Source organism: Colias croceus, chromosome 8, assembly GCF_905220415.1.
Source record: "Colias croceus chromosome 8, ilColCroc2.1".
Lineage (NCBI taxonomy): Eukaryota > Metazoa > Arthropoda > Insecta > Lepidoptera > Pieridae > Colias > Colias croceus.
Genome location: NC_059544.1, coordinates 903,964 through 921,294, shown reverse-complemented (window position 1 = coordinate 921,294; position 17,331 = coordinate 903,964). Strand labels below are relative to the sequence as shown.

Here is a 17,331-nt window from a genome sequence, read left to right as displayed (position 1 = left end):
TATTATGATTATGTACCTTATTAAATTTGGGTAGTGAGGGTTATGAGAGTTGCGATAGTATTAAATATAAACTCAAAAAATATAGTTGAACTGAACCCCCCTTTTTTGAAGATGGTTGAAATTTTAAACTGTGCCAAGTAAAACATGCATTTTTCATACCTTTTATCGGATGGTAATGTTTTTTTTTTTTATTTTTGGTGTCTGACTTTTTAACGGGTTTTTAATTGTGATTAAGAATCAGGTAGGTACACTAAAGACCTCTAGCTGGTCAATTATAATGTGTATGTGTACTTAAATAAATATAATGGTAACTGGTAAGTAATTCAACTATAGCCAAATAAAACAAAATCTCCAAAATATTTTACAGTTTTATTCACATTCAACAGCACTTCTTTATTTTTAATTCGTTGTTAACAATTGTAATTTATAATGATATCCGACTAAAATTTACATAAATATATAAATACAAATTTACGACTGGTAACACATTGTTTTAAATAAAGCCTCGCTTTTAACGATATTAACGATAACAATAACATTTGTTTAAAACAATTTTGATGATAAATTTGAAATTTATAACTAACCATATTAGAAAGAAACGTACTTATTCTTTATTAGCAATGATATTATAGTATAAAAAGGCGTAAATAGGTAGCGCTCCAGGATCGACGTCGAAATGTGGCTGATTGGCCACAATTAACTTCAGTTGTCTCTTTTTCCCTCTCGATAGTTGAATCGTGCCATCTCACTTTGACATTTAGTCATGTGTGCGTTAGTGTGCCGTTTTTGAATAATGCTGTATTCTTACACCTTTTTAATTATAATGTTATTACTTTTTACATACCTAGGTTTATCTGAAACTTACGGGTACATGTTCCAGTCTTTGCCGCATTTACATTTAATACGTTAGCTGATATTATTCATGTCAAATAGCATAAATAGTTTTGTTTATATTATATTTATTTGGAAGACATAATATGCTATTACAAAAAATAGAACTTTATGGGTGAAAATTTTTAAAATTTATATATTGTCAAGTCATGAGCACCCATATTAAATTTAGCTGTGCTTTTGCTTCTACCTTATGATTATTTAGTGATGCTTGTGATTTTAAATATGACAGTACCAAAATATTTTTTCTCACTAATAAATAAGTCCTAATTGTTATGTGTGGTTTTTAGTCGTAGGTATTATAATAACGATGGGTAGGTAAGTATGAAGTACAAATACCTAATTAATTTTGTAATGATTAGTGATGTAATATTAAATTTATTTTTACATACGTTCTTATTTCTTAGGGTAATTACGATTCGTGGAATAAAATGGTTTCGTGATATTGTTATTTTAAAACTACGAAAATTTATTTTCTAGACTTTTATGAATCGTTATTACTCTAAGGTTCCAATTACCTTTATAACACATTATCAATTACTTGATATACTTATATTATATGGCGTTACTTATAAATTAAATACAATTAATTATTTGTTAAATTGTCACACAGAACATACAAAATATCTCACAATCCTCGAAAATGTTTGGCTATGTTGGAAAAGCTCATGAATCAAAATTATAGTTGTGTTTGCAATCCAGACTTGATGGGAAATTATTTCCCATCAAGTCTGGAAAAAATGAAAATGGTTTTCGAGTTAGTATGTGTAATTTTTAGTTGTATTTAATGAGAGAAAGCCACTGGGTATACATTATACAATTAAATCTGTTTAAATTGTACATACATAATTTCATTTTATTTTTATACAAACCAACCAAATGGGACAAATACGTGGATTACTATGAAGATTCTAACTCTTTCCGTTTTAACCAAGCATTTTTACTTACAAGCAAAACTTTTAAAACATTGCAAGATTGGAATGTATGAAACCCTGTTGCATTGGACCACAGCAGTGTTGCCAAATAAAAATTTTAGAGAGCCCTATTAGAATTTTTGGCTTGACAGCGTCTGTCATACAGACGCAATGAGAGTTTGTCTGTCAAAACATTCTAAGCACATTTAGGCCGGTTGCAGAGCTTATACGCGAGCGTATGGTCGGTCTAGCTATGAACGGTTTTATGAATTTCCATACATATGACAAGCGCGACTGACGTACGCACTGATGGTCGGTGAAGCTCTGCAACCAGCCTTATTGTTTAATATCTACAATTATATTAAAAAAAAACATTCCTATACATCTATACATTCATCACATGTAATAAAAAAACATATTCTTATTAAAACTAAATTAAAATTAACGAATGACGCAGTCAAAACTTATTTTTATTTTTTGAGATAACGACATGTTATTTACAAATGTGATTTACAAAATAAACCTTGAATATCCTCAATAAAACGATTACCTATTTAATAATATCGTTTAAATAAAATTACTTATTATTTTCAATAGTTTTTCGAGCACATTTAATTATATATACAGGGTGTCCAACTAGTGGTATACTAAATTACTAAGCGCGAATGGACTTGTAATTTTGCATACACTGATCACTTAAAAAATACAACAACAAAATTACGTCAAAATTTTTTTGTTAAATTTTTCCTGAAAATCCATGCTTTCTTCTCTAGCTTCACGCATCCGGCATATACCTCTTCGCTAATGTGAATTTTGTCTATGAAAACATAATCCTCACAACTTCACAAGCTGGTGGCGAAGTTGGGCGGGTTGCTTGTTAGGGGTATACTCATAGAGTTTTAAGAATTCATCTATTTAAAAAAAATGCGTCTATTTTACGAACTTTTTTACGAATACAAAACTACAACCTCCTATGAGCTTAGTATACCAACAGTGGGACACCCTGTATACAATTTTCTACAATCACAATTATTAGTCAATTACACGGTCATCTATTCAACATCCGGAATTTCAAATAATTATTAATACACATGTTTAATTATAGGTATGGAGTTAATTATACAATAATCCTAGAGGTATTCCGGGTAGCAATAAAAAAACTATTCATAAAAAAGTAAAAGAAATTAATTTACTTTGAATAAATCTCATCGCTGTGGGCTATTCGTTTTAAATTCACTTATTTTCATAGAAACTTTTACCGTCTATTATTATTTTATAATAATTATTATTTTTAACTTATAATAGTGGTTATTATAAGTTATTATTATAAAACATACAGTCTACCCGATAGCCGTTGTCTTCTTAATTTCTTTAATTCATAAAGAACCTTCAATACTACACAATATCAAAATTACTAGCAAAATCGGTCCAGCCGTTAATGCGTGGCCAAAGTAAAAATTATCCATGGATAATATTTAAGACTCAATGGTAAAGACATAAATTTTTCTATATAAATATTTAAATGCAATTGGAGTACATATTATCATATTATCTTCTCGGTAGTCGATAAGTTTCTTGTAGATGCTAGGTAGTTCTTATTGTAGTAGGTAGTAAAATATTGTATATTTTCATACATTGCTTATTGTTAATAACATAATTGATAATTACCACATTGATACCTACTTTTTACGGATGCTACCAATTTCAGTTACAATTACAATTATTAGGTACACTGTAATATTGTGTCCTTGTAATTAGAAAACAGTGTAACGCTAATAATTTGATGATTAAATCTATACTAATATTATAAAGCTGAAGTGTTTGTTCGTTTGTTTGAACGCGCTAATCTCAAGAACTAGGTATTGGTCCTTGTACCTAAAAAATCTTGATACGTTTTTTCAATTGTCTTTACCACAGAAATTTCAATGCAAATAAACAATAATTCCAACGCGTATATTTTGTTAAAATCATGCCTCGTTGAAAACTACAAAAATTATGCATAAGAAAATTAAGCCTATCCAAATCAATTTCGCACACAATATTATTCTGGTATCACAAAAATGGCAACTTTCTATGTTAGGTTTTTTTAAATCGCATAATTACTAACTATAAAATAGCATAAGTATATTTTATTAGTTTAAAAAGCGACGAACATAAGTATTATTATAGGTAACTGGTTGTAGAGAAACAGTTTGTCCAAAAATTCAGTTATTCAAAGAATTTGTAAACCCTTTTGTACTCTCTAAAATGCAGTTACTATAACTTTATTCTATTTGGAGCCGATTTTTCAATCCTTGGTTAAAATTTATCCGTCCAATAAAGTACCTATTACACGAACCTTGTTATTTTGATTTCTATGACATGAACATATTAAAATTTCGCCTGTAAACCGTCAAATACGGACAATTACAATACATTTTTAAAATGGTAGTTTAATACGTTATTCGATGAATAAGTTTTAACCAAGGATTGAAAAATCAGCCCTTATTATACTTTCTTGTACAATTACTTATGTACAGCGTCACAATAATTTAAAATTGTACAAAATTACTTAAAAATAATTAGTAGGTATAGAATTGTCAATCCATTCTTACATTTCTACACATTTTTGTAATTTTGTAATACAAGTTCATTCTTCGTCTTCTCTCAATTCCTCAAACATTATTTTCTCTTTCTTCATCTTATTCTATATAAAATTAATAAACAGCCACGATTGATCAAACCTTCCATTTTGGAGTCAACGTCCAATGCTCTTAGTTTTAACACAAAAATGAGCACACGTGTCAGAAGTGAAACTTCTTTAGCAAGATTCAAAGATACTAAAATCGTCTCCTTAGTCCATGACGAGACGGTATTGCCATGACCTTGATATTTTACTCTCAACTAACTATTGCATCGGATTTAATTTCATCTCAGCTTCGTCTTTCGGCTTTTCGAGTGTCACAATAAGGTCTTTAGGCTTTTTAAATTGAGATTTCTTGCAGCATGACGCTAATGTGATGATGCCGGCGAAGGTAAGAGCCACGCAGGCGCAAATGGTCGCGCCCCAGTCAGCGACGGAGCGAACCATTCGTAATTCCGATATGACTTTTTCGTCGATCGTCACTTTTTGTTGCACCCAGAATACGGGGAACATCATGCGTGGGACGTCTTCGAACAATCTGGAAATAATTCGTTTTATTAGGCTGCGAAATTTTAATGTCTGAAATGGGGAATTTAAGGAATTTGTTGTGTTCTAAAAGGAATAACGTAACTACGATTAAAAATAACTTTTAATCAAGGTTTAATTAGTATTAATTAGTATTAAATAGACAGAAACTAATTGTAATTTATAACGAATATTTTAACTCCTATAGAATTGATTGGTTAAACTCTATTCTGTGATTAAATTATACTCTATAATTTAAAAAAATGTAAAATAATTATCAGTCACAGTATTGGGTAAACCTTGGTACATATATACTTAATACATGTATTATAAATGCGAAAGTAACTCTATCTGTCTGTCTGTTACTCAATCACGCCTAAACTACTGAACCAATTTTCATGAAATTTGGTATGGAGATATTTTGATAACCGAGAAAGGACATAAGCTACTTTTTATCCCGGAAAAATAACGCAATCCCGGAAATCCCACGGGAACGGGAAATATGCGGGTTTTTCTTTCGGGACTGCGCGGGCGAAGCTTTAGCGGAAACCTAGTTTTATATATAAAATAAATTATATATTATATAAAAATAAAATACCAACCCTATATTTGAAGATGGTTCCAAATAAACGTTAAATTGAAATCGAGCTGCTACGTCCACTGGTACACCAAGTCTCTGCAATGAAATGAAATAAGAATAAACAAAATATACAAAGGAAAGTATTTATTTATAGGTAGTTAAATATATTATATTATAGAGCATAAAGTTACCAACACGCTATCAATTCAATTTAATCAATTTACTGAAAAAAATATTTCTTTTTACTTATTTTAACGCGTGCGTTTTATCCTAATGATCCACCATTCTAGGTACCTGCGATCAATCGTGATTGATACGATCAAGGAAACAATATTTTAAAAATTTCTTACCGGTTCAACCCCAAAATAGAACGAATGCTTCTCCGGGTCAGGATTCAGGCCATTCACTTTGGTCCTCAACTCGGGGTCTCCATGCAGGAAATGTGGCAAGGACAGAAAGGCTGGTGCTCCATACCGACACGCGGAGACGTTCATCACTCCACTCCAGCCGCACTGGCCATTGCAGAAACAGGAGTTCTCTGGTGAATTTGGTGCTGGAATCGAAGATATTGGTAGATTGGCTTGTCGTAGATTTAGCAGTTGAGATGGAATATGGAAGATACTTTTAAAAATAGCTTTTGGTAAAATATTGAGATACGTATTATGTCGTTCTTTGTAACGTGATAAAATTGGCCAATCTTTTGTTTTAACGAGATAATCACAACAATTATTGGGAATTGAAAGAAAAGCTCAGTATTGGGAAAGGCTATAAACATCAAGCTACACTGCAACATATACTTAGGTAAGTATGAAATGTAAATTTTGGATAACCGGATAAACAATAAGTATATTTCTGGTAATTATTTTTTTAACCTGCTATTTGCATATGCACTGTTTTCCAAGCCATTGATGGTTTAGAGCACAGGTTTAGAGGCATTACTAATATTGCTGTCAGTGAATACCTTTTAAATTTTACCTTAAAAACCGACTTTCAATAAAATAGAACGGGATTCTATGTTTGTCTAAAGGTATTTATTTAAAAGTTAAAATATTAATTCCTAATTAAACTTACAATAATCAAAACTGTTCTCTGTCAACGAATACTTGTGGTACGTCAGACCCTGGAGGTTGTTTGTTTCCGTATAATTGAAGTACACTGTTCGACACAGGTCACCCATGAATATCTCTAGTAGGGAATCTTCTGTCAGATTGTGGGGCATGAACTCTCCTGCACTACCTGCCATCTGTAATTTGAGCGTATATTCAAGTAGAAGAAAAATTTTACGACGAAGTAGATATCTACTGTCGTGTCGTCAGGTATGGCAATATGAGCTGGCCCTTTTTTGAGCAAAAGCTTTGCCCAAAAGCTGGCCATTTTTTAGCATGCATGTGTGTACATATTACTGAGTTCCTTCATTTTGATATATATTTAAATTTTATTTGTCTGTGTGATATATTTTATCTTCTTTTTGTCTCAGAAGGAGAAAAAGCTTTGTTACATTATTAGACTTGGCTTATATTTCTGAGTAATAAGCTTTTAATAGGAGCCAAAGTCAAAACTACCCGAATGCTTAAGAAAAACAGTTTTTCGTAAAAAAGGCTTGATAATTTTATTGTAAAGAGCCACATACTACTGAGCATTTTCCCTCATAGTACGGGAGGTGATCGAGATGGTTCCAGGTGATGATTTGTCCCGGCAACACACCCTCATCTTCACCAGTTGTCACCAGCATGTCACCATCGGTGTCCATTGAATTGTTTCTCTGTAATAAGGTAACAAATATTATTACTTTAGTTTATTATTACTTTATATTTTGATTACTTTAGTCTATTATCTTTTTTCGTCAACGAATGCTTTTAGTAGCCTTTTTTGGGTTCAGAAGGTAGTAATAAGTAGGTATGAATAGATCCTCAGTTAATACCTATTAACTGAAAGATCTTTATCTTTGGTAATAGATTATTTGTTTATTTGTTTAATCGTTAAAATGTTTTGGTTTTTCGTAATAGATTTAAATTTTGTTAAATTCTTGAATAGTACAAAATATAGAAAATAAATGCATAGCAACACATCCACTTCCCAGTGGAGTGGATGCATATGGGCGGCGTGTATCGCTTAACACCAGGCGACGCGTCTGCTCGGTTGCTATCCTATAGCATAAAAAAATAAAAAAAATAAAATCAACGAGAACTTCAAACTAAAAATACATAGCTACATTTAGCTTATATTTCTTTGCTAAATTTATTTGTTTGTGATATTAATTTGTTAAATATACAGATAAAAATCGGCGTTTGATTAATGATACGTTCCGCCCGGTTTAAATACAAATATTAACACCTCAGTTTATTGAATGGTCAAACGATCAATTTGTTGTGTCACAATTGATTCTTTACTGTCAATTGTGGCGATAAATGATATCAAAATTGTCTGTAGCAATATTCATTTGACGAACAGCTGCATTATAGTATACCTACTGATTTTTCCTACTCTACAAAATATGTTACGTAAAAACTTTTGGTGATATTTAGGTATTGCTAAATAATGTAATGCGATGTAAACTATTTAAGGCGAAAAAGAGACAACTGAATTAAATTCTGGCCAATTAGCCACATTACAACGTGCCACTCCCGTAGAGCTTTTAGCTAATCTAGTATCCTTATACCTTCCTACTTATAACACTAGTCCATAAATTTTAATGAGATCATGATCGTTCTGAAATTAATAAGCAAATAATATGTTGGCTTTCTAATATTATTTAGTAGAGACATAATTACGAAAAAAAGGGCATTGCATTACATGAATGAATATATCAAATTAAATAAACTGAACTATATATTCCAAATCTTTGAATCATTTATATCTTCAAAAGTTTAATTTTGATTTTTGAGTCTTACTAATGATAAGAATACATTAAAATAGTATCCTTACCCCATAAAACAACCCAAATCGATCAATCGGAGGTGCACCTCCCCTTGTACTCTCCGGTAGACTCTTCGCGATATCTATCAAGGGATCCTCGTAGCCCTCAAAGAGAAGTTCACCAGCCAGCCTGGAGATGGAGATGCCATGGCCGAACATGGTTAGGGCCATGGACAGGCCTTTCTGGCGCAGGAAACTACCCTCTCTTGACTGGTAGGCGGCTGACTGGAAATAAATAAAAATCACAATCAAATCTCAAAGTTTATTTATTCAATTAGACTTATTCTAAAAGCACTTTTGAATCGTCATAACATTTTTAACATTTACCACCGATTCGGAAAGCAGTATCTAAGGAGAAGAACCGGCAAGAAACTCCTCAAATATTGCCTATAGTAGATACAAATTCTGTAGTTGAATGAAAAAGTGTTGGGAGTTTAATATAACAAAGAACAATCAGTCCCATCAGAAAATATTACTTTCAAATTATTTATAGGTATATTTATAGACAATGTATAATTTGCGTCATAACATAAATATATTTTCGTAAAATTAACAATACATACCATGATTTTCTGTTTAATAATAATTAGCTAAATTCTATGCACGTTTTTTTAACATTATTGCTTTTTTATTGCATAGATTCTAGACTAGATAAAAACAACCCGTTCGTAACCTAATATTATATTATGCAGCACACGATAAGGAAAATTATTTTATAATCATTTGGAAAAAAAACCAGTGATTGGAAAAGGTGTTCTCATATCCATACTAATATTATAAATGCGAAAGTAGCTCTGTCTGTCTGTCTTTTACTCAATCACGTCTTAACTACTGAACCAATTTGCATGAAATTTGATATAGAGATATTTTGATAATGATACCCGAGAAAGGACATAGAATACCTAGGTTTTAATACCTACCACGGGAACGGGAACTATGCGGGTTTTCTTTGAAAACGCGGGCGAAACCGCGGGCAGAATGCTAGTAAATAATATGTAATTGGATTCTAATTTTTGATTTTTGACATTAAAGTTATAGTTTTTAGGGTTCTGTACCGAAAGGGTAAAACGGGATGCTATCACTGAGACTTCGTTGTCTGGCTGTCTGTCTCCAGGCTGTTATAACATAAACCGTGATAGCTAGAAAGCTAAAATTTTCATAAACAATTTTCAAAAACAATTTCTGTTGCCGCTCGCGCTATAACAACAAATACTTAAAATTAAAAAAAATATATTAATGACCCCCCCCCCCCCCCCGGGAACCCTTCGTGCACTGGGTTCTGACTCGCACTTCGCCGGTTTTATAATTTTATTTTGTGTTAGTCTATTTTTACTAGTATCACGTAAAACTTTATTAAAACGTGAATTTCATGTGATTTTATTCACTATGATTCAAGTTACCATGTTTAGTGTAAGAGCTGACGGCTATTTATACCTACTAGATAACCTGACTGCAATACTCACAGCCGCTATAACATTGATGATAGTGATGTTATCTTCCAGTGTACCATTACTGGACTCGTCGAAGTACCACGTCCTCTGCGTTCTGTATGAGATGGAACCATTATTGGGATGCCACGTGACGTTTACGTGCCGTCTGTGCTCTCTGAAGCGATATGGACCTGTAAATAATTATTGGTATTATACAATATTTATTAGTATGGTACGCGTTAAGAATATTTTTTTGCGCACTAGGCATATTTTTTCACTTTTGCAACATTTTTCAATGTTGTTAAAAATATAGAGTTCAGTTCTGACCAATAGCAAATTAATTCTGTGTCTTAATTCTGTGTCAATAACCCCTTGGCTTGTGGCAACTATGAGCTCATTTTATGGTATTGAATGTGCGCTACGTTTGAGGCGCCGAGCTGATTTTGATGGGATGTTGCTTAGAGATAGATGTATATAGATTCCTCGCAATTTATTCTAGTTCACCAATTTATTTGTATCTGTTTTTTGCTTTTATTTCAAAGTAATAATATTCTTTGAACATAAAATAAAGAATTCCCCTTACTCAAATATAGAACTAAAAAAAAACAACACCGGAATTGATATTTAGATGCTAAAAATAGCTATCGTTAATTCTAAATATAATATAAATTTATGCAGGCTAATGTCTTAAATTCATTTATAATGACAGTAATAATAGAAATCAAGTCTAAAATATCAGTGTCTCCATTAATATTACCTATCAACTGATTGATTATGGATTGAATATATTTTCATACAAGTATGTCTATTTTTGGAATGGACATAGATTTTTTTTATTTAAGTCTCTTACCGGAACAATTTTATGGAATTTTAGTGCTTAATAATATGCTTAAAAATAGAATTTAACTGAGTTAGACTTCAAGTTGACCTAGCAGCTTTGTCTGCTCTAAAACTGAATATTTTTCCAGCTATTGCAATATTCATTCATTCATTCCAACTTCTTGATTTTTTTTAAATGAAATACGAAGGCAAACGAGCCGACGCGAACGCCTTGCCTCATGCCTGGTGGTAAGCTAAGTGTGCCACCCATACCGCAACTGATATTACGGGTGTTGCCTACTAGAAGAGGGAAAGGGACAGGATATTGGGTAAAATATGAAATGCCATCGGTGGATTAGGGAATGACGTAGTTTATTGGCCTTTCAGGTAGTTGTAAGTAGAGGTCCGCGCCACGCCGGCGTGCCGCCGCCGAGAGACCCCGGCGCGCCGCCGCCGCCGCCGGGTCACAGAAAAATTGGCGCCGAGTTCAAATTTTGCGCGCGAACACAGCACGCGTTGTTGTCTACAACACGGCAACGATAATAGACAATGTCTACTATATCGATGCCAGATGTTTTACTCCAAAAGCTAGCCAAAAAACACTCCAATAGATTTATTGATGGGGATGACGACGTCGCTCAAGAGTGTTGGACATATTTGGCTACGGCTAACTCTTCAGATTTAGGAGATGTAAAGGGCAACATTCTTAAGTTCTGGGAACAAAAAAAAGTTGTTTTTCCTGGGCTTGCCGAATTAGCGCGATCGCTTCTATCTATCCCAGCTTCAAGCACGCCAAGTAAAAGGGTTTTTTCTGTAGCTGGGCTAGTCTTAACTGCGAAGAGATCGCGTCTAAATCCTGCAAAAGTTAACAAAATTATTTTTATCCATGATAATTATAAACATGATTTGTTACAAATCAGTAACATTCATTGCTATACAGACGACAGTAGGGGGGATGCTCTTTATCCCGGCCGTGCACACACCTCAAAGGAAAGCCTCAATGAGAGTCGAAACAAACTTGTGCCTGAAGTCGAGTCTTCTCTCCAAGAAGTCTCGGATTGGGGCGAACTTAATCGAGTTCAATCCCCTAAAGACACAGGTTTGCGCGTTCACCGCTAAAAAGACCCCATTTGTCGTAGAACCTCGGTTTAAGAGTACTCCCCTTAGTATATCGCCGAAAATCGGAATCCTCGGAGTTGAAATCTCGAGTGACGTTCAATTCCGGTCATTTGGAAGCGAAGGCTAAATTAGCCTCGAAAAAACTTGGTGTGCTCAGTAGATCGAGATAGTACTTCAAGCCGGCCCACCGACTTCAGCTGTACAAGGCTCAGGTGCGACCGCATATGGGGTACTGTTCTCATCTCTGGGCCGGAGCCCCACAGTATCAACTCCTTCCTCTTGACCGTATCCAACATCGAGCAGCTCGAATTGTCGATGACCGTAGGCTTTTCGATAGGCTCGACCCACTGTCAGTGCGGAGAGACGTTGCGTCTCTCTGTATACTGTATAGAATCTACTATGGGGAGTGCTCTGAGGAATTGTTCCACCTTTTACCAGCCGCACAGTTCCACCGCCGGACCACACGCCGTAAAAACCAGTTCCATCCGCACCATCTGGATGGTTGGCGCTCCACCAATGTCCGCTTCACCCGCAACTTCCTTCCGCGTACGGTGAAACTATATGAAACGATTTGCCACCTGCGGTGTTCCCGAACAACTACGACATTGGGGCCTTCAAGAAAAGAGCTTATTTGTCCATAAAAGGCCGGCAAAGCACCTGTAACACTCCTAGTGTTACAAGTGTTTATGAACGGTGGTGACCACTTAACATCAGGTGGCCCACCTGCTCCTTTGCTTACTCTGACATAAAAAAAAAACATTGCCAATAAAATTATTGGCAATGTTTATAATTATCATGTTCATCACTAAATAGTTAAGCTACTTGATTTTAATAAAAATAAATTTTTTATTAAACTTAAAGAGAGATTTTTCTACTGCCCGCCCACCCCCTAATAACTTTAAAAATAACTAGCCCACGCCGGCGACGCCGCGCCGCGCCGGGTGCCGCACCCGGCGCGCCGCCGCTGGGCTTTTGGACTGCGGCGCGGACCTCTAGTTGTAAGCTCTCGTTTTGAAGGTTTCCATATTGATACTACTTGCTACTAGTCTTAAAAATATCATCTCAATGATTGTATATCCTTAGCTAATTATATATTCATAAACCTAAATAGTTTACCTACAAGGCATTTCTAATGCCAATAAATGCTTAGAAAATATTTTTCATAGATTGATAAATTATTACACAAAGGTCAATAGATTAAACAAATGATGATATAAAGTTATTTTATCTGTATACACGTGACAGTAAATTAGTAGAGAATTGTGAAATTCTTTATGTAATAATGAAAAATATAAACATTCCGATTTGTTTATGGATACCGATTATTTCTAATGTTTAAATTATATTTCTAATATTTTTTTCAATTTAGAGTGTAAATTTATAAAAAAAAAATACCTATATTTTTTAAATGAATTACAATAAAGTTTGACATTACCACCCGCGGCTTTGATAGCATTTACTTCACACGGCAACCCAATTCAATTACCTATTATAAAAATACATTTATCATAATATTGTCATAAAATATGATAAAGTGCAGTTAGAGAATGGATAATTACTTTAAAAAAAAATCAAATAAAAATAAATATTTTATTAAGTTTATTGTTCCCATCTCTTTGACTATATTAGTCTCTGGCACATGAAGTCGAACAAAATCATGAATTCGAGTATGCGCGATACTTTTCTAGGAAAGATGCAATGAAAATAGGTAGTATGACTAAGACTAATGATAGGTACTAGATTTAGTACTTCTGACATTGTGAACGGAAATGTTTAAATTGAACTGAGAATAAAGTGAAAATTAGTTCTTGTTTAACATTACTTGGAAAACGCTTTTCAGATAGGATGTCATTAAGGGAAGAATAGTTTATTCCATACTAGCTTACCGCCCGCGGCTTCACCCGCTTTGTCTAAAACCTAATTAATTATATACTAAAACCTTTCTCTTGAATCACTCTATCTATTAAAAAAAACCGCATCAAAATCCGTTGCGTAGTTTTAAAGATTTATGCATACAAAAGGACAGAGAAAGCGACTTTGATTTATACTATGTAGTGATACAATATACTTACATCTTACCAGTTTGATTATTTAATCAATAGTTGTGATAATAGTTTGTTTGGGTAATACTTATACACAATGTTTAAAAAACAAAAATGATTTTTATCAGCGTCTAACATCGATGATCTAACTATAAGTTGATGAGTAGCAACAAAATTATTGGGTTTTACAGAAAACTAGCTCAAGAAATAAAAATTACCGACATTATAAAATAAATATTTGATATTTATATATTATGCAATTAAGTCTATATTGGAGAGGGGGATAGCTAATAATGTAAGAACGATAACTACAATGTTTGTGTGCCAAAAACATCAAAGTCGGCATTATCATAACGTTTAGAGGTCAATGTCAATTTTATGATCACTGATAATAATTTATTATGTTGTGTTTACGTAGTTTTATCTTTTTTACTAGATATATTGCTGAGGTAAATTATTGTCGTCTATTAGATAATATTAGATAGGTTAAATTTTAGATGGGTGAATCATTTTAAGTTTTAACTATGTAGGTGTAGGTACCTAATGCTATGATTTACTATTGGGAGAATTTTTAGTATGGTGCATTGATTGTTAAAACATGGATGCACATTTAAACAATTTTATATTAATAATTCTTTTAAGTTCTGTTGACTTAGTTATTTAGCTCTATCACGCTCTATATTTATTGTTTAAGGGCTGATTTTTCAATCCTTGAATAAATCTTATCCGTCCAATAAAGTATTACACAATAATATACAGATGTCACCTAAAACCTGTCAAAAGTAACAAGTAACACATTTTTAAAATGGTTGTTTAATACGATATATTTTGATGAATAAGTTTTAACTAAGGATTGAAAAATCGGCCCTAAGTGTATTTTGGTGTGCGTGTATGCGTATTTCGGTATTGGACAGTTATTATTGTTGCACAAAATTCATTTTACCTTTAAGGGCCGATTTTTCAATCCTTGGTTAAAACTTATTCGTTGAATAACGTATTAAACTACCATTTCATAAATGTATTCCCTATATTTGACAGTGTACAGGTGATATTTTAATATTATCGTGTAATATTAACTTTATTCGACGGAAAATCGACTCTAAGTATCATGCTTTTACTTGAGCATTTAATTACGCATAAAATATAATATAAGTCAGGTTTACCAAAAAAAAAAAAAAATATTTTTCAATTATTTAAAAATTGTGCAAATATTATGTCTACTTGTTCATAATTTCATTCATTTCTACATTTTAATGGGATAATTGCTCTCAATGATAACCTTTAGTTTATGTCAAGAATCACTTGATCATGCTATGAGCAAGTAAAACAAAAACAATTAAAAATATAGTACTTTATAAAAACTAAATATATTATAAGTGTCGCATATTATAAAGTGTTGTAAGTGATTAATATAAATTTATTAAAATACTAATTAAATAAAAATTTTATTTATACTCAATTCTAATTACATATTTATTTTTATTGTATTTGTTCCATTAGTTTTTCTATATAAGAAAAATTATACATCTTCAAGTCTATAGGCCATGTAACTTACAAATAAAATATCTGTAAACTAGTGAAGGAATTTTCCAAAACGGTTAAAAATCTTAATCCAACAATAATAAGATTTTAAGATAATATTCGTAGAAAAACATGTGTTTCGATAAAATTATCACAAATAATTATCGCCTAATACGACTGCATATTATCAATTAAATGTACACAAGAGATTATTTAATATTCTTATCATCATATTAATATTGACCCACTTAAAGTGACCATTTGTGAATAGATTACGAATGCTATATTATATAGGTACCTAAATACTAGCTCTACCCGCAGTTTAATTAACCCGCATTGCTCCGCTCCTGTTGGTTTTAGCGTGATGATACAGCAGTCTACCTCGATAAATGCACTATCTAATAGTGAAATAATTTTATATAATAAACAATTCATTTATGTATATATATTGAAGCGTTAAGTATAATAAATACCCAAAAAAAAATTTCAAAGTCAAGTTTTGGCATTGACACCAAGATCAATGAACTAAAGATAAAGTTATTTCAGGCGTGACATATCGAAGGAAATTTATTATTTTTCTTTATCAGAACATTATTGAAGACATTAAGATCTGTATTGTCTTGATTCATCTTTCTCCTTGGTATTATCTTAACAATTTCTTTTCTATTGGAATCTTAACTTTGGATGCACTATGTATTTTACTCAGCAAAGAAACAGATTTCAGTACTCAAATATATTCAAAGCATATTTGTTACTGTTTGTTTATTAAAAAAAAACAATCGCAAAAATTCGGGCATTTCGATCAATAGGAAAAATAAGAAAAAAAAATATCTAAAATAATTACCTAATTCTTCCAGATTGGGAATTTCTTCTGGAAACTTCTCTGGATTCGTCCAATTGAAGAGATACACGTCGAAAAGCAAAGGCAGTGTCGGCGCTACCCACTCACGGAAGGCGCGGGAATCTGGCTTCAGTGCTATTTGCTGTAACAAACAATTTTATTGAAAAACTTAATTGTATACGTCATAATAATCGCTTTAAATATTTATTGGGTACTAGTTAATGTCTACCTTACTTCTAACTAGCGGTCCGCCCCGGCTTCGCCCGTGGTAAATTAGGTGATATTTTAATGTTATAAAGCTAAGTATTAAATTCAACAGAGGCTATGTTCTATCGATACAGAATATGTTTCATATTGACTCTTTCGGTATGCCGAAATTTGCTGTTGGAAATGCGATTTCTTAGGTAGAATCAGGTTAGGCGTTGCAAACGCGGGATCATATCCCGCCTAGTGATCGAATTCCTTAAGTTTCTATAGTTATGGAGCATACGTCATTTTCCTCGTCCAAGTTGCAATTGCTTCGCAAGGTTGGCTCTGTGGAACCCGCCTAATGAATTTATGAATCTCACTGTAAAATTTCCGTTCTATGACATTGTATGGTTTAATTAATATGCGACAATCAGTATTATGGATTGGCCCAATTGACTGGAGGTCATGTTGGATTAGAAGTTAATCAAAGACTGATGTATTCAAGGTGCGCTCTTAATTAGACGTAATTGCTGGAATATTTGCGTGTAAACTTGCAGAATGATTGAGCTGAGTTTAAATTATTGGTAAGGAGGAAAATATAACTGATGTATGAAATGTTAAAAATATAAATTTTCTAGCTGTCCCGCGTTCTGACTTACAGTTACCACAGAGATATGAAAATAGATGTTGGCAGATTCTCAGATGTACCCAATAAGCACTCAAAAGGTACCTATAATATTTAGGATTCAGCTTTCAATTAAGGCCAAAGCTTTCAAATTAAATAAGATAAATGAAAAAGTTTGTACTAGGACAATACTAATTTAAGTAGGTACTGTTCTCGTCAGTAAATAATCTTGCCGTAAGAGATTTTAAGATTTTAAGGAAGATAATTTATTCTCTATATAATTAAGTTAGGCCGGG

The 17,331-nt window shown here is 32.8% G+C and overlaps 1 protein-coding gene across 2 annotated transcripts in view; it reads right to left on the bottom strand.

Moving 5' to 3' along the window:
- Nucleotides 1-4,263: 4,263 nt before the first annotated feature.
- Nucleotides 4,264-17,331, bottom strand: part of LOC123693668 (protein peste-like) — an 85,706-nt gene continuing 72,638 nt past the window's right edge. For both annotated transcript variants that reach the window (XM_045638859.1, XM_045638860.1), the window contains exons 3-10: nt 16,225-16,363; nt 9,913-10,070; nt 8,459-8,674; nt 7,164-7,295; nt 6,605-6,776; nt 5,884-6,086; nt 5,556-5,629; nt 4,264-4,966 (exon numbers count right to left, since the gene is read on the bottom strand). In XM_045638859.1, the coding sequence (XP_045494815.1) occupies nt 4,693-4,966; nt 5,556-5,629; nt 5,884-6,086; nt 6,605-6,776; nt 7,164-7,295; nt 8,459-8,674; nt 9,913-10,070; nt 16,225-16,363 (1,368 nt within the window). In that variant the 3' untranslated portion in view covers nt 4,264-4,692. The remainder of the gene's footprint in view (nt 4,967-5,555; nt 5,630-5,883; nt 6,087-6,604; nt 6,777-7,163; nt 7,296-8,458; nt 8,675-9,912; nt 10,071-16,224; nt 16,364-17,331) is intronic.